Here is an 18988-nt window from a genome sequence, read left to right on the forward strand (position 1 = left end):
CAGTGTACTCGCTAAATAGCGGTATTTGCTAAAAGCTCAAATAACCACGTAAACAATACTTCTCATTTTTAAATCAAATTTTAATTCTTACAGTTACCTACCTGAGGAAATGACTACCATCTATTTCACTAATGAATAGTTATAACACATAGTTTTGATAATATCATAATGACTTAATCAGGGAAACAAAATTCAGGCAGGTCATCATTACTCCACTGGATTATTTCCAAAGTGAAAACCGTGTTTCTTATTGTAATGTAAATGAACAAAATACACTACACAAAAAAAGCTCAGAAAACTCTTTTATAAGACGTTTTATATAAATTTAAAATCCATCTTCTCCGAAACAAAAGGATGAAATTTAGGGCCCTTAAAAAAAAAAAAAAGGGCAAGAGAACCAAAAATATCAAAGGGTATGTAATCCACCCCCCACCAAAAAAAAGAGAAGAGTCATCCATTCAAGGAACTGTACCTGACTGCAAAAACCAAAGAGGGTGCTCCTGGGCTATGAATCTTGTAAACCAAACCCAATTCATGACATGAATAGACAGAAGCAGTCAAGAAGCTACCATAAGAAGAAACAAGAAGATGCAGATCAAAATATCTCAGCTGATGAATTTTCCCTCAAAAAAAAAAAAAAAATGAAGGAAAACTGTAACACAATACTCAAAACTGAATTAAATGTCTTCAAACACACACTTGGGAAAACGAAAAACCTCTTTGAATCAGAAATTCAAAACGAAAACCGAGAAATGGTCCCCAAAAAAGGAAAAAAAAAAACAGAGTGGACTGAACTCAGAATGAAAGAACAAAAATTAAGACTAGAGGGAGGAGAGGCGAAGATGGCAGAATAGTCAGCTGCTTCCGGCAAGCCCTCTTACAACAAAGACCCAAAAAACAAGTGAAACGAGTATATATGACAAGCTAGGAGCCCTGAACATCAAATGCAAGGTTAGAAAACAAACTGAGGGGAAGGGGCAGGAAGAGACAGTCCAAAAGTGGAGAGGAGTTACCAGACTTGAATCGCCAGGAGCCCTCAAGCACCATTCCCAAGAGTGGCTGCGGGGGGCTGGTACTAGCATTTGGCCAGTTTCCTCAGGGAGAAGCAGCCACCACACAGCCTACTCACACCTCTGGAACCAGAGAAGAACGGTGCTCTCGACAAAAGCTAAGTACTTGCGTATATTTTACCACCTCCCTTTCCTCCCTTCCCTGCCCTGCTCCTAAGCCAGCTTCAGCGGCTGATTTTCCTGGGCCTGAGATAGGCCCCATTGAGCATCTAGAGCTATCCTCCTGGCCTTGGAGGAGGAATAAATTTGCAAATGGAAAAAAAGATGCCAGCTCCACTAAGCAGGGGAGCTCAGGACAGCAGCGGCTCCTGTCCAGGCATAAATGGTCCATGGACTTTGAGTACTTCCCCTCTTTCAGGAGAATAGGCCCTTGTTGGCAGACTACAACTGTTTCAGCTGTGTGCTGGAGAGGCGGTGTTTGATGTTTGATACTGCTTTGCGCATTAAACAGGGTCCTCACCTACCCACATCAGGGGCCTGAGGATTGGTAGCTCCACTCAGGTCGCCCAGCCACCTGCAACAGGGGTCCAAGGATAACTGCTACCTCCCAGTCCTGACAACCAAAAACACCGGGTGCCCATGGTCCATCTCCAGAACCCACCCACCTGTACACTCTACGGAACAGGGACACGCTTTCCTCAGAGACACATGGGGGACGATTCTCAGCCCCCTGCCTTGTTCAGAGTGTGACACCCTACTGCAACCAGATACCGGTACCTACACCAATCACTCCTGCCCCTCTAAGACTGTAGGACAGAGCCTGTACCACACACTTGATGATCAGCTACCTGGGCACCTGAGCTGAATTCATACAAGAAAAGTGAATGGACTTCTAGACTGATATACCTGATAACAGCTCTAGCCACCTGGGGACAGGACGTCAGAGCTCCAAAGGCGAAAATAATCAAGCTAGCTCACTCAAGCAACCCATCTGAACATATCAAAACAAAGCAAGAGACTATGGCCCAGTAAACAAACATAAAATAGTACAATAACTTATAGATGGCGCAGAGAAAACAGTCAATATCAACTCACATAAACAAATGATGATCACCTCAACAACCTCCCAAAACAAATGAAAATGCCTTCCTGGAATTCCCAGAGGCAGAATACAAAAGATTAATATACAGAGCCCTTCAAGACATCAGGAAGGAAATCAGGCAACACGCAGAACATGCCAAGGAACACACAGATAAGGCAGTTGAAGAAATTAAAAAGATTATTCAGAAACATAATGAGAAATTTAATAAGCTGGAAAAATCCATGGAGAGACAGCAATCAGAAATTCAGAAGATTAACAATAAAATTACAGAATTAGACAAGTCAATAGGAAGTCAGAGGAGCAGAATTGAGCAAGTTGAAGACAGAATTTCTAAACTTGAAGATAAAGCACTCGGCACTAATATATTTGCAGAAAAACCAGATAAAAGTATTTAAAAAAATGAAGAAACCTTAAGAATCATGTGGGAACCTATCAAGAGAAATAACCTATGAGTGACTGGAATACCAGAACAGGGAGGGATAACAGCAAACACAGAATTGTTGAAGATTTGTTGGCAGAAAACCTTCCTGATATCATGAAAGATAGGAAGATATCTATCCAAGATGCTCATCGAACTCCACATAAGGTAGATGTTAAAAGAAAGTCACCAAGACATATTATAATCAAACTTGCCAAAACCAAAGATAAAGAAAGAATTTTAAGAGCACCTAGGGATAAACGAAAAGTCACCTACAAAGGAGAGTCAATAAGAATAAACTCAGACTACTCAGCAGAAACTATGCAGGCAAGAAGGCAATGGGATGACTTATAAAAAAAAATGAAAGAAAAAGATTACCAGCCAAGAATCAGATATCCAGCAAAACTGTCTCTCAAATATGAAGATGATATTAGGACATTTCCAGATAAACAGAAGTTTAGGGAATTTGTTAAAACCAAACCAAAACTACAAAAAAATACTAAAGGGAGTTCTCTGGTTACAAAATCAGTAATATCAGGTACCTACCCAAGACGGCAGTGGGGTTTTGGGGTTTACCCAAGACTAGAACACTGGGTAGAGCAATCAGAAGTCAACACAGACAGAGAAATCACAAAAATAAATCAAGATTAAAAAACGCTCAAAACAGGGAAACAGCGATGTTATTATGTAAAAGAAAACAACACAGCCATAGATCTTTCATATGGAGAGGAAGACAAAGCGATACAATGAAATAAAATTTAGGTTTAAATTTAGAAAAATAGGGGTAAATAATAAGGTAGCCACGAAGGAGACAAACTATCCTACACATCAAAATAAAATACAAGAAAAAAATAGAGACTCAGCAGAAACAAAATCAACAACAAATATGATAAAAGGACAATATATAATGATAATCTACTCAGTACATAAAATTAAGTGGGGAAAAAGAAACTGTCAACAACACACAAAAAAAAGATATCAAAATGATTGCACTAAATACATAAAAAAAAAAAAATACATACCTATCCATAATTACGCTGAATGTAAGTGGACTAAATGCACCAATACAGAGACAGAGAGTGACAGAATGGATTAAAAAATATGATCAGTCTATATGCGGCCCACAAGAGACACACTTAACCTTAAGAGACACAAACAAACTAAAACTCAAAGGGTGGAAAAAAATATATCGAGCAAACAACAAAAAAAAAGAGCAGGAGTGGCAATATTAATCTCTGACAAAATAGACTCTGAAGATAAATCCATCATAAAGGATAAGGAAGGACACCATATAAAGATTAAAGGGGCAATATACCAAGAGGATATAACCATATTAAATATTTATGCATCCAATGACAGGACTGCAAGATACATAAAACAAACTCTATCAAGCAATGAAAAGTGAGATAGACAGCTCTACGATAATAGTAGGAGACTTCAACACACCACTTTTGGTGAAGGACAGGACATCCAGAAAGAAGCTCAATAAAGAAACGGAACACCTCAAGTTCCCATAAAAAGACCAGACTTAATGGTCTGACTGAGACTAGAAGGACCCCAGAGGTCATGGTCCCCAGACCTTCTGTTAGCCAAAGACAGGAACCATTCCCATAGCCAACTCTTCAGACGTGGATTGGACTGGACTGTGGGACAGAAAATGATAATGGTGAAGAATGAGCTTCATGGATCAAGTAGACACATAAGACCATGTTGGCATCTCCTGTCTGGAGGGGAGTTGAGAGGGCAGAGGGGGCCAGAAGTTGACCGAATGGACTTGAAGATGGAGAGTGGAGGGAAGGAGTACACTGTCCAACTGGGGGGAGAGCAATTAGGAGTATATAGCAAGGTGTATATAAATTTTTGTATGAGAGACTGACTTGATTTGTAAACTTTCATTTAAAGCACAATAAAAGTTAATTTAAAAAAAAAGAGTTCAGCCTTGGAAAGCCTATGGGGCAGTTCTACTCTGTTGGTTTTGGTAAGTGAAGCCTTACAAACACGTCAGTGTGAGGTACACAGAAAGATGGGAGAGTATACCCACCTGCAGTGTATCATCGACCATAGTTAGAATGTACTGGACTGTCTGTTCTTTGGAGATATGAGTCATCAGATTTATAAATGTTTTAGCACACTAGAAAAAGATAAAATTAATGTTAATTATTGTTTCCAATCACAAACATTTTAATGGAGTTTCAGCGGAACATTATTTCTCTTCCAAAAATTAGTAAAATGCCACTAAGAGATTTCAATTGTAGAAAATGTATACCTTTTCAAAGTATGTACCTTTCACGAATACTGCTGTGATGATGTGTGGAAGGACCACATTCTGACTTGCATCCAAATTTTTATATAGAATGATAAATTTCAAAATGTTTGCAATTTTTACATAGGCATACCTTCCGACTATCAATTCTTGATTACACATGATAACATAAAGATTCAATTACGCAGACAATCAAAAATTATAACTGGTCCTGAATTGTTTTTTACTTTTATCTTTTACACTTGCTGGGGAACAGAATACTAGAGCAAAAAGAGTACAGGGGATTGAAATCAAAAGACTTTGTCTTGCTTCCCTTTTACAAATTACCAACTATGTGACGATCTCTCTAGAATTCTGTAAAAACTAGAGCCAATGATATGTTTCCTATCATCTTTCTCAGGACTGTAATAAGAATAAGACTGAGTTGTATATGGGTTCCTTCAGCCAAACAAGTGCCCTATATCAGGAAATATGACGGACCATGGAAATGCATCTTATTCGGGTCATGTTCTAAAGTCAGCATACAAACTATACAGTGTAAAATCAAAATTATCCTTTATAATTCTTTAAATCACCCATAAAAACATGGTTCTATGCGTCTGACACCATTCACCAATAGGTTTGATGTCATACTTTGGGAAACCTTCCAAACCCTGAGGACATACAAATCTAAGTACATTTCATTCAGTATTCATTCATTCAATAAATCCTCAATACATAAACAGCATGTAATAAGGCCATGCTATAGAAAAACGTATACCTTGTCAAATTACACTCATTCCAGAGCTTATGCTATACCTATGAGCCATATCTTCTGTAAACATCCACTTATAACACTGAATATTGGAATTGGAAACGTTACAAAATTAACACCTATAACAACATTCAGATCACTAAAAAAGAAATCAACAATAAACTTTTCAATTTTTTAAAAATCAAAACATTGAAGTGGTAAACAATCAGCCTCTTGTAGCAAAAAAATATAAATTGCTTTTGGTAAATCTGTCACAACTCTTCTTTTCAGACACACTACCTAAGTGGTGCAAATGGTTAATATGCTTGGCTGCTAACTAAAAGGCTGAAGGTTCATGTCCACTCAGAGGCACACCAGAAGAAAGGCCTGGCAATCTACTTCCAAAAAAGCATCCCCTGAAAACCCTATGGACCATAGTTCTACTCTGACACATATAGAGTCAGCTCAATGGCAAGTGGTTTCTGGCATTCTGTTTGGATGAAACCACACACTTACATCGTGGAAACCACCCCATAAAGACCTCTCACAGCGGACACTGTAATTAAGAAATAACTGTTGTAACTCCATCAAGACCAAGTCTCATCTCATCCTCTCTGCTCCCCCAGTGCTCACCATGCACGTGGTAGGACTCATGATGGATCTGCTGAAGGAACACCGATGACAAGTCCTCCAGCACACAAGCACCAAAGGCTGACACCAAAGGCAGACATCACAAAGGGATGAGTAACAGATTTGACTGCACAATTTAAACATCGATATGGCAAAGGGCCCCCTAAACTAAGTGAAAAATTTAACAAACAAGGTGGAGAGACAGGGCATACCCAGAGCTGGTCTACTTAACACATAGAGGAATTTGAAAATCAGTAAGAATAGTACAAACACTGCTGCAGAAGAAAAGATAAAGAGTATATATCAGCAATCACTAGGGATACTCAAGTGACCAAAAAACATTTTAAAATGTGCAATACTATTCCATTAAGATACTATTTTTCACCTATCAAAATGGCCAACATAAAAAACTACATGGTAAGACCCAGTTTTGGTGATGGAACCGGAAAAGAGCACTCCCATGTATTGATGGCAGCCACTGTAAATCAGTACAATCTATTGAAAGGACATTTTCATTAACAGACATCAAAACCCTTGTCAATTTTCAAATAGTTTGAAATAAATTTACATCTCTAAAATTTATTAAGAGGAAATAATTAAGAATGTTCATCTCTAAACTGCTCATAAGAAAGAAAAAAAAAATGGAAATAGCCAAGATAATCACAAGTAGGGAACCAGTTTAGAATATTATGGTTCATCCATTAAAGGGAACCCTACACAACTATTTCAAAAAGCCACAGAAATACCTTTACAGGCATGGGGAAGGGGTGATGAAGTTAAGCAAAAAGAACAAAACCACGTGGAATACCACATTTTTTGTAAAAAGTTCATGTTTGTATTAATAAATGTGTAGACTGCATATGTACAGAAAAATACCTAGTGTAGTACAGACTAAAATGTTAGCATATTATCTTGAATTGAGGAAAATCAGATACAATAATCCTTATTTTCTTCTTTCTGATGTTTCTTCTAACCTATTGAATTAGACACTTCAAACATTGGTAGTGAGAACACAAAGAGCAACTCTAAAAATTTCCTATACTTTGAAATTTTCCTTCTAGGAATCTATTCTAAGATATTCAGAAATGCAGAAAAGGCTGGAAGGATAAACATATTCAAAATAATATCTTTTCCAAAATAACAATGAAAACTGGAAACCACTTAAATGTCTTCCAATAAAAGGATTTTTAGTTAAATTATGGTACACAGCTATAATGGAGTATGACATAGTGATTAAAATTTGTTTTTCTAGAAGTTTTAATAACAAGGGGAAGTGTTCATGATATAATGTTTGTATCAATTACCTGGCTGCCTTCAGCTTGAAGCATGTCTTGCTTCTCTTCAGGACTTCGCTTCATTTCAAATCTTTGAATAAATTCGCAATCTTCAGCAGAAATCATCTGCCCCCTAGAAAATAAGAAGGAGTTGTTTTTGTTCAATAAAAGTTGAATAGCCACTGTGAGGAAACGATACAGGAATTCCCAGCCTTTCTCCTCTTTCCTAGGTAGTAAGACATGAGGCTTAATGCATGGGCCTTGGGGCAGAAAGCCCAGCTCCGCCACGGACGGACTGACTGACTGACTGACTGACTGACCTCTCTGGAACCTGAGTTAACTTGCCTGCAAAAAGGGAATAACCACCATATTGTCTCTAAGGGGCTGTACTGGGGCTGAAATTAAATAATTCACAGTGTCTGGGTCATAGTAAGCACTCAATAAAATGTCATCTCTTAGCCTTATCCAAAGTCTCACCATCACATCCACTCCCAAACCAATGAATTTGGCCATGTAATTCATCAAGACCCAAAGCCACTTTACGTGAACTTCCACAATCATTTTCTCCAGCATATCCTTTCCCACCAGATTCAGAAAAAGGTGAGCCTCCTCCTCCTCCTCTCAAAAAAAACAGCCCCTTCATCCTGATCCACTGTCCTCCCTACAGCCCTCCTACACTCTTGTTTTCCTCCCACCTCTTCCAAGGCCCCTTCCCTGGCTCTTTTCTCTTCAAGGCTTCTCCTCACGGCTCACTCCTTGAGATCTTGCTTTTCTTTTCCAAACTCTTTCCTCAATAAGATTCAAATCAATAGAGTCCCATCTTCCCTCTCTCCCAAACCACCTCTTACCATCTTCTCCCTCCACTCAGAAGTCACCATTTTCACAAATTCTGCACCACCAAGACTGAACTTGTCATCTTCCTCTTCCACAACCAGCTCTGCTTCCTAAAATGTCTGTTCATCAGTGGCTCTGACACATCCCCCAGCAAGCCCCCATTCCTATGGCCTAAGCCCAGGCCCTCCCTTCTTCAAAGATGTGCTGGCAGAACCACTTTGTGGGTCTCTGTAAGATACTGGGCATTCGGGATTCACATCGACTCTTTCAGACCCTCAGTACGTGAGAAATGCACAGAATCCAAGCCACTCAGAGGGGGAGTTCCCACTTCAGTCATAAAACTTTGGCAAAAATCACTGACCCCTCCAACCACTACTTTCCACATCAGTAAAATGGCAATTATACTACCTATGCTATTCCACTGAGTGGTTACGCAGATCAAATAAGAAAATATAAGGAAAAGCACCTGATACACATAAGCATTTAGTAAAGGCAAGTTTAAATTAAAAAACGTTTTGCAATGTGCTTTGTCATTCAAATAACATCAATATTTTTTTAACTCAGTCATTTTAAAATCTGCACCCCTCCCCGAGTATCTTGAGGGACTAGTGTTCCAGCAAACTAATCCGTGAAACACCGAATACGAAGCAGGTTTCCCAAGGTGCACAATTGGAGAAACGCTGTTCTTTCTCAGAGCTGTCTCTGGGCAGGTTCCCAGGACGTAAGCTGAGATGAGGGTTCATGTGCAAGGATTTAGTGAGGATGAGCCCCCAGCAGAGGTCAGGGATGGAGGAGAGCGAGCAGGATGAGAATGCGAAGAAACCAAGCCAGGGTTTCAGGTGGAGTCCTACGGGGGACAGTCTTCACCTGGCCCCACAGGAGACCCTGGGGATGTAAGTGACGTTCGGAACTGTCCTCTCCCCACGACAAGGGAGCTGACCCTTCATGCTGCCCTGCCACTCCCACCCACAACCAACCCTCTTCCAAAGAAGTTCTTAATTTTTATGTATCCAAAATCCATCAAGGTTTTACTTTATGCCATTTGGGTTTTGTATATACTACCACCATACACTACTCTCTTTCATATACTTTGAATTTGCTTCTGAGCTTTGTAATCCACTGTTCTATCTTTTTTTTTATATCGCTTCTACACTGTTCTAAATACTTTAACGTAAGCTCTTTTTTAAAAAATACAGTTTTCTCAACTATTCTCATGCATTCTTTTTTCCAAAGATGTCTTCATTATCAATCCAAAGGACAGTTTCCAGGGCTCATCTTCCTAGATCTGGGCCAGGTGACGGTGTGACCACTTCTTGACATGCTGTTCCTTCCCTTCCCAGACCTTCGCCTCCTCTCAGGCCACCCCTCTGCAGTCTCTCACTGACTCCTCCTCTTTTAACCCTCTACCTGGGTTCTGCGTGAGGCTCTCCCCGAGGGCTCCCAACTACCCCTGGGCATCAACTACCCTCTGCATTGGTATCTTATAATTTTGCGGCTTTTTTTTTTTCCTTTTAAATAATTGTTGAGCTTTTTATTTGGCCAGCCACCCCTTCTCAAGTCTGACTTCCTTGCACTTGTTGCAAGAAAACTTTTCTTTTTTGAGTTCTTTTCACTTGGGAGTCTTCTCTGACAGTCCCATAATGTAGCAGCCAAGGGACTGACTGTTCTCTAACAATCTGCAACTCATCAGGCACCAGTCCTAGCAATTGTTCCACCTAATGCCGGTCTCCTCTCCACTTCACAGCCTTCAGGGAGGCTCAGGATGTGCCGTCTCAGGCCTGTAACAACAGTCCACCAACAGGATCCCAGCTTCCCAATCAACCTTCCTGCAAATCACCTTCTTACCCACTACCAGACAGCTTTCTCACACACACATCTGATCATATTTTTCCTTTCACATCAGACAGACTATGGATTTCGATGGCAGTTCCACCTAGCACCTAGTCAGGGGCTTTCAATAAAAATCTTTTCAATGAGTCAACTAATTAAAACCTGTATGAGCATGTATTTGTTATTAATCTATCTGAACAGCTACCTATTCCTCTTTAAAACGAGAAAAACCTATAGCATAGTATTGCCATGAAAGTAACGTAAAATAGCATGTTACTTATCACGTCAACATCCAACCTCTTTAGCACAGCTTATAAGGTCCTTCATTATCTAGCCAGTCCGTCTTCCTTTTCCAAACACTCATCTCCACCACATCCCAACAACTACCCTACTCATTCATGATTTAATCAGCTAACAGTAACTGGCAGTCTATGTGTACCAGACATCTTTAAGAACAAAAGATGCAGCAATGAATTAGGCCTCCCTTGTTGAGCTTGGAGCCCTGGTGGCGCAGGGGTTAAGAGCTCGGCTGCCAACCAGAAGGTTAGCAGTTTGAATCCATCAGCCATTCCTTGGAAACCCTATACGGCAGTTCTACTCTGTCCTACAGGGTCATTATGAGGTCAGAAGCAACTTGAAGGCAATGTTTTTTGTTTTTTGGGTTTCTTTTTTTTTTTTTTTTGGTTGAGCTTGCATTCCAGTGGAGCAAATAGAAAATACATTCATACAAAAATAATTTTTTGTAAATACACACACACATATACCATTATAATGTTGGGAATGGTAATGTTATGAAAAAAAACTGAAACTAAGCAAGGGGTTAGAAAGTGACAGGAGCAATGGACGAAAGGTAATATTTTGGTTGCAGTAATCAGAGAAAGCATTTCTGGGGCCACCTGTCCAGAAACCTAAAGGAAGGGAGTTAATGAACCAAGCAATGGAGGGAAGAACTTCCAGAGAGACAAAGCACAAATCAAAGGCTGCTGGGGCAGGAGTATGCTTGCCATGTGAGAAAGAGCAAGAAGGTGGGTGTAGTTAGAAGGTTTGGAGCAAGGTGGTGTTATTTGATTTGCATTTTTTTTAATTTATTGTGCTTTAAGTGAAAGTTTACGAATCAAGTCAGTCTCTCACACAAAAACTTATACACACCTTGCTATGTACTCCTAACTGCTCTTTCCCAATGAGACAGCACACTCCTCCTCTCCACCCTGTATTCCCCGTGTCCATTCAACCAGTTCCTGTCCCCCTGCCTTCTCATCTCGCCTCCAGACAGGAGCTGCCCACATAGTCTCACGTATTTACTTGAGCCAAAAAGCTTACTCCTCACCAGTATCACTTTCTGTCTTATAGTCCAGTCCAATCCCTGTCTGAAGAGTTGGCTTCAGGAATAGTTTCAGTCTTGGGCTAACAGAGGGTCCAGGGACCATGACCTCCAGGGTCCCTCTATTTGCAGTCAGACCATTAAGTCTGGTCTTTTTACAAGAATCTGAGGTCTGCACCCAATGCTCTCCTGCTCCATCAGGGATTCTCTGTTGTGTCCCCTGTCAGGGCAGTCACTGGTGGTGGCCGGGCACAATCCAGTTCTTCTGGTCTCAGGCCAATGCAGTCTCTGGTTTATGTGGCCCTTTCGGTCTCTTGGGCTCATCTTTACCCTACATCTTTGGTATTCTTCATTCTCCTTTGGTCCAGGTGGGTTGAGACCAATTGATGCATCTAGGATGGCCACTTTGATGTGCGTTTTTTGTTTTTTTTTTTTTTGAATCGTTCTTGCTGCTATGTAAAGAATTGCTCCATGGGGCAACAGTGAAAGCAGATCTTCCTTACTAGAATCAACCATGGGTTTCACAGATTAAGAATTCAGCTCGAAAAGCACTGACTGGCAGGATCAAGTCCAGACTCCTTCCAGTGGCACCCAGGGCCTTCATGAGCACCCCCTGGCTGCCTCTCCAGTCTCACCTCCCACTGCCTGCCTCCAAAACATTCTTCACTCCTTCAATCAGCACACTGCCTTCTGCTTCCCTGCTTTGCTCACACTGTCTATTCCTTGCATATGGCTAAATCCCACTCACCCTTTAAAACTCAGTTTAGGGATCATTCTCTTCAAGAAAACTCCCTGGGGGTAGGATTAGCTATCCTTTTTTTGGTGCAGCCATCATACTGTGACCACCCCGTCTATTATCATAGTTAACATACTCAGTGCTACGTATTGGACCTCCCTACTAGAGCGTGAGTTGCTTTAGGGAAAATGCCTCAAACTTGGCAGGTGCTCAGTACATACTGGATGAGTGATTAAATCAATAGAACAGGATTGTTTTTGTATACCACGTATCCCTCCCATAACAAAATAAACTGCTAAATGTAAAACTTAGATTCCTTAGTTTGATTTTCAAAATATACGTGCAAAGCTAAACTAAATTTCTCTAATAAACCACTGTTATAAATATACCAAAATCAACAGCTAGAAAATGTTAAAACATGGTCACGAATAAATGAAAGCTTACCTTACAAATAAAGAATATTCAAACACCAGCCCACACTAAATATTAATACACACAAGATGAAGAACTTAAATTCAGTGTATAAACTCTGCCAATAGGTGGTGTGACAGTTAAGCGCTCTGCTATTAACTGAAAGATTGGCGGTTTAGAAAAGACCTGTCAATGTTCTCAGAAAGATTACAGCCTAAAAAACCGTATGGGACTCTACTTTGTCACATGGGGTCACTATGAGTCAAAAACAAACTCGATGGCACCTAACGACAACAAAAATACATACTTTAAATACATTATTTCACAACCGCCCCGCGGGATATGTATCCCCATTTCACATTTATTGAACTGAAGAGAAGTTAAGTGATTTGCCTAAAGTCACCAAACCAGTAGATAGAAAAACCAGAATTCAAATGCAGGCCTCCCAACTCAATCATCTCTGCTTTTCACTAGTTGTCTGAAGCACTCTGCTACACCATCCTTCACTATACTGATCACCAGATCTCTGGTTGGTCTGGCAGGCTTTGCCCGTAACCCCATCCTCCCTCCATAGCCCGTGAACATTCCACCTATATTTCCCACTAAAAGGTACAACTTGCCAGGCAGAGAATGTCGAAAGTTACCATGAGCTGCTCTGCTCCCCCACTACACAGCCCCAAGCTGTTTCCACCACTCTGCTGTCTCCCCATGACAGCTAATCATCATGAGGAGCAAGTATTTTCTTCCACATTTATTAGTACTTTTCCAGTATTTCTCTCATAAAAGCGTGACTATGAAGAAGTCCCACGCAGAAGCACATGACTATCTATGATTCACAGTAAGCCAGTACTTACTGGAGGTAGGACTGCCAATTCACTTTGTTGGCACGCACTTCTGCAGCCTTGGCAGCAATAATGTTGGTTGGGACGGCAGCATCCACAGCACCCCGGATATCCATTTTGGTCATCCAAATTTTATGATCTTAAATGTTTTTCAACAGATCTCCAACTTAGATGTAAGGTAAAGGCAGAATACCAGGTTTTATTATTTTTTGCAATGACTATTTACCATTAATATTACCATCACATTTCAAAACTGAAGATTCTTACTTACAGGCAAATGCCAATAAACCTGATTTAAATATTTGAGATACCATCAACTCAAATATTAAATAACCTAAGTCTGAAGGTACCACCTGTATTTCATATCTTGCCCAATTATGCAGCACTGCTCCATAAAACTGTTTTCTACAGGGCTTACTTTTCCAGGAAAGGTTTTTTAATTATTTGCACTAACACTGCTGTAAAACTTTAAAGTGTCTACTTAAGATAATGATATCAGATACCATGCTCAAGTGGAATAAACATACAAATTAAGAAAATAACTTCATACAATTAGGATCAATTTTCCTCTTCTGACAAAGACAGGAACAGCTAAGGCCAAGTACTTTACCAATGTTTATTAAGCATCATTGTGAAGTGATACATAAAAGAAAATACAATAAGCCTGGAGCCTTGGTGGCACAGTGGTTAAGGCCTCGGCTGCTAAGCAAAAAAGGTTATCTTTTGGAACTCACCAGCCACTCCTCGGGAGAAAGACATGGTAGTCTGCTCCTGTAAGGATTACAGCCTTAGAAACCTGAAGAAGCAGTTCTACTCTGTCCTATAGGGTCGCTGTCAGTTGGAATCAACTCAAAGGCAATGGGTCTGATTTTTACGAGCCCTTTCTGAAAACACTGTATTACCTGTTCAAACTAAAATATCTACAGTGGGAAAGTAATTTCTTGGATGAAAGGTTTTCTTTTTTAACCAAAGTTCACAGTATTTTCAAAATCAATTTTGGGGGAAACTTTTGCAACAAATTCCGTTTACAATTTAGGTACACCCAGCAGTGGGAGTCCAGTCTGATAACTGGAACCTTTCATAATAGCTTCTAAGTGATTCTCACTCCTAAACTGGTGGAGAAAAGCCTGCAGCTGATTTTATCACGGCAGAAAACACAGGTCCAGTTCACAAAATTCAGGCTAATGGACATGACCACAATGACACTTAAAAAAAAAAAAAAACCTATTGCCATGACGGTGATTCTGACACACATCCACACAGCGACCCCACAGGACAGAGCCGAACAGCCTATTGGGGTTTCCAAGGCTGTCATCTTTACGGAAGCAAACTGCCACATCTTTCTCCCAACAAAGAGGCGGGACCTCTGAGCTTTCAGTTAGCAGCTGAGCGCCTAATCACTGCGCCACCAGGGCTCCTCGACTCTATTCCAGGGTCCCAATGACCTTAGTCAGTTTGGTACTTTAGCTCTACGTCTAAAGATTTGTTGCCTAAACAAGCAAAAGTCCCGAGGACTGGCAGGCTCAAGTAGAAACTGGTTCCTTCCGGGCCAGGCTGGAACTCTGGAACCACGCAGGCTCAGCTCCACCCGTCTCTCCTGGGGAAGGTGACGGTGTCTCAGAATGGTTAGCTCAGTCCCTGAAAAACTCGCCCCTCCAGCTGGCCAAGGTCGTAGCCCAATCCTGGGGAAATACACTTTCCATCCGTCTCTGTTCTCTCCTGCCTCACGTCCTTCCCCTGCGGGGAAGAATCTGCAGTTTCATAAACGTGGCGGAGACCTAGAAGGAAAAAAGTCAGAGGGACCGGGGACGGAGGTGAACTGCGGGGATGCGGGGCATGGGGGGAGGGAAAGCGCTCTAGGGGCACCAGGAACCAAGGAGAAACCGCAGGGGCCCGCTCACCTGGGCCTGTGCCGGAGACCCAACAGCCCGGGCGCAGCCCTAAGTCACAAGTCCTCGGGCCCCTACAACGCACCCAAAGGAGGCGGCGGAGGCGCGGCGGCCGGGGCGTCGCTGCCACAGCCGGGCTGGGGCTCCGAGTCAGAGCCCAGTCGGCGTCTCTTGCCGGTTCCGGAGGCCGGAGCTGCGGAGGGAGACTGAGAAACCGAAAAGTGAAGGCCGACACCAAGGAGACGTTGAGGGCGCAGAAAAGGCAGAGAGAAGCCCGAGCGGCCGCAGAACGACAGGACCGACGGTCACGTGACCAGGGGCACGTGATCGGCAGGGACGACGGACGCCCGGAGCGTCCAAAACAGGCGGAGGAGGGGCGCGCCTTTTCCGCGGCTGTGTGAGCCGAGCTGCGTCGGGAGGCACCCGTGCCCCCAGCCCGCCGAGCACCCCCGCTGGAAGGCAGCGAGCGAGACCAAAACTCATTTAACAGTCATGACTTTGAAAAGTTTGATTTAATCCTTTTAAACAAAAACCCCATTGCTGTCTGGTAGATTCCTACTCATAGTGACCCTCCAGGTTAGAACTGTACCGCAGCGTCTGCAAGGGGCAGCTGGTGGATAAGAAACTGCCAAGCTTTTCCTTAGCAGCCGAGTTCTTAACCACTGCGCCACCAGGGCTCCTATGCTTTTAAATAGACGATTAATTTGGATCTAACAGTTCAATAAAGCAGGCATTCTTATCCTGATTTTAAATACGAAAACGCTGAGTTGTTCCTCAGGGTCACAAGGGTTCTCCTAACCCGGTATGATATTTAAGAGTGTACGTCAGCTTGGATGGGCCATGATCCTTAGTGTTTTGGCAGTTGTAAAATGTGGTGATCACTTTACTGTTGAAATTTGATATGTGCTCACCCCCATGGTGGAATCTGCTGAGTGGTACTGGCAGGGGTGGGGCCTGTAGCAGCTCTAGGCTTCATCTCTCCACCTTCCACTGTTGTCGTTTGCCTTGGAAAGGTTGTTGGCTTGTTCTGGATCCAGGTCTTCAGGGCCTGCCAGCAAGAGTCCTGCTCCCTAACCTACCCACCTTGGGTTTGCCAGCTCCTGCAGCTGAGTGACTCAGGAGAAACATTGCGGCCTTGCCTGCCGACCTTGGGGATTCCTCGACCTTCACAGCCTCTGAGCAGGAGCCCTTCTGTCCGACCTGCTCACCTTGAGTTCACCAGCTTCTGTGGCCCTGTGAATTGGGAAACGACTCTATCCTGATCCAACAACTGGGGACATTCCAACCCCTACAGTTGCGAGAGCTGTTTCCTTGCTATAAATCGCTATGCATTTATACCTGTTACTGGTTTTGCTTCTCTAGAGAACCCAGCCTAGGACACCTGGGGTTGCCTGTTTACTAGATAATGTATGTCCCATATAATATTTGGGTCATATTTCTACTAAAAAATTATTCGTTTTTTATCTGAAATTCAGTTTTAACTGGGAGTCCTGTATTTATCTGGAAACCCTATCTGGACCCCAAGTTTTCTGATTCACTGGTCCAGACCTCAGATACCCTCTTTCTCTTAGGCTAATAATGAATAAGGCTACACTGCAACTAGAAATTATGTATCACTAGCATGTTTTTGTTAAAAAGTGCTGGAAGAGATTTTTAAATAATACATTTCTATTAAAAATGTTAAACTTAGGTAAAGTTTTTAAACCTTGAAAGCCAATATTATGTATTGATTATGAATAAACACAACAAAAACAAATGTTATATCCACTTGTTATTGCTGTTTGTAACAAGTTAGTGGTTTGAAGCAAAGCAAATTTTTTATCTTAGAATTTTGTGGGTCAGAACTGACATGGACGTCAATGGGCCAATATCTGGGTGTTGACAGGACTGTGTTCCCTTCTGGAGGTTCTAGCATAGAATCAGTTTCTTGACTTTTCCAGGTTTTGGAGACTGTGGACATGCCTTGGTTCATGGCCCCTTCCTACATCTTCAAAGTCAGCAACATCACATCTCTGCAACCCTTCTTCCATAGTCTTCTTTCTCTTTAGCGAGCACATACGCACACATACACATAACTAGGAAAGGTTCTCCAATTTTATGGGTTTGTGTGATCACATTGGGCCCCTCTGGATAATAGAAAGCAACTTCCCCATCTCAAGGCCCTTAACCTTAACCGCGTCTGCAACGTTAGTTCCATTTTGCCACGTAAGGTAACATATTCACAGGTTTTAGAGTTTAGTTCGTGAACATCTCGCGGGGAATGTTATTCTACCTATTGCAAATATGGAGGAAGATACACACTAAATAAGTGGTTGAGTAAACTTAATGGTCTGACTGTGACTAGAGGAATCCCGGCAGGCATGGTCCCCAAACCTTCTGTTGGCCCAGGACAGGAACCATTCCCGAAGACAACTCATCAGACATGAAAGGGACTGGACAGTGGGTAGGAGAGAGATGCTGAAGAAGAGTGAGCTAATTATATCAGGTGGACACTTAAGACTGTGTTGGCATCTCCTGTCTGGAGGAGGGATGGGAGGATAGAGAGAGTTGGAAGCTGGCAAAATTGTCATGAAAGGAGAGACTGGAAGGGCTGACTCATTAGGGGGAGAGCAAGTGGGAGTAAGGAGTAAGATGTATATAAGCTTATATGTGACAGACTGACTTGATTTGTAAATGTTCACTTGAAGTTCAATAAAAGTTAATAAAAAAAAGTACAATAAAAAAATGGGGGGAAAAACTGCTTTTGGGTTCTCTTTTTATGGTCCTCTCAAAACCTGCCAGAAGTATCAAATCACCATCTAAGATACGTCTACTAGTCCTATCCTGGCGGGAGCAAAGGAGAATGAAGAAGACCAAAGACACAAAGGAAAGATTAGCCCAAAGGACTAATGGACCACCGCTACCACAACCTTTACCAGACTGACCCCCACAACAGCTAGAGGGTGCCCAGTTACCACCACTGACTGCTCTGACCGGGATCACACTAGAAGGTCCCAGACAGAGTTGGAGAAAAATGCAGAACAAAGTTCTAACTCACATTAAAAAAAAAAACCAGACTTTCTCGTCTGATAGACTGGAGAAACCCCAAGAGTATGGCCCCTGGGGCACTTTTAACTCAGTACTGAAGTCACTCCTGAGGTTCACCCTTCAGCCATAGATTAGACAGGCATATAGGGCCAACAATAACACATGAGGGATGTGCTTCGTAGTCCAACCATGTATATGAGACTAATGGGCCTTTCAGTTCAAAAGCAAAGCTGAGAAGGCAGGAAGGGACAGGAAAACTGAACAAATGAAAACAGACAACATGGGGTGAAGAAGGAGAGAGTTTTGACACATCTCAAGGTTGACAACCAATGTCACAAAACAATTGCATATTAGCTGTTTAATGCAAAGCAATTTGCTCTGTAACCTTTGACCTAAATCAAAATTTTTAAAAAAAGTATCAAAAAATAAATAAAAGAACTATGGCAAATATGGCAAAATGTTAGCCTTTTTAAATCTTTGAGTAGCAGATTACATAAATATTCATTATATTGTCTGCTTTGTTTATTTAAAATTTTTCTTTAAAAAAATTGACTATGAGTTCAGTCCATTTGTAAGTTAAACTCTAGCCTAAATAAATGAAGAACTTGTTTACCATGAAAATAGTGAAATTAGAATTAAAAAATGTGGCAGGTAACTACACTCTATAA

General features: G+C 41.7%; 1 protein-coding gene across 7 annotated transcripts in view; it reads right to left on the reverse strand.

Moving 5' to 3' along the window:
- Positions 1–15603, reverse strand: part of ATP6V1H (ATPase H+ transporting V1 subunit H) — a 132024-nt gene extending 116421 nt beyond the window's left edge. For 4 of the 7 annotated variants that reach the window (XR_010317760.1, XM_010588309.3, XM_023545693.2 and 1 more), the window contains exons 1-4: positions 15306–15603; positions 13417–13570; positions 7461–7563; positions 4572–4661 (exon numbers count right to left, since the gene is read on the reverse strand). Coding sequence is in view for 6 of the 7 variants with exons in the window: in XM_010588309.3 (XP_010586611.1) it covers positions 4572–4661; positions 7461–7563; positions 13417–13529 (306 nt within the window). In the remaining variant the exon portion in view is untranslated. The remainder of the gene's footprint in view (positions 1–4571; positions 4662–7460; positions 7564–13416; positions 13571–15305) is intronic. The other 3 variants (XM_023545691.2, XM_003408316.4, XM_010588311.3) reach the window with 3 other exon arrangements.
- Positions 15604–18988: the final 3385 nt, after the last annotated feature.

Source organism: Loxodonta africana, chromosome 14 (genome assembly GCF_030014295.1).
Source record: "Loxodonta africana isolate mLoxAfr1 chromosome 14, mLoxAfr1.hap2, whole genome shotgun sequence".
Classification (NCBI taxonomy): Eukaryota; Metazoa; Chordata; class Mammalia; order Proboscidea; family Elephantidae; genus Loxodonta; species Loxodonta africana.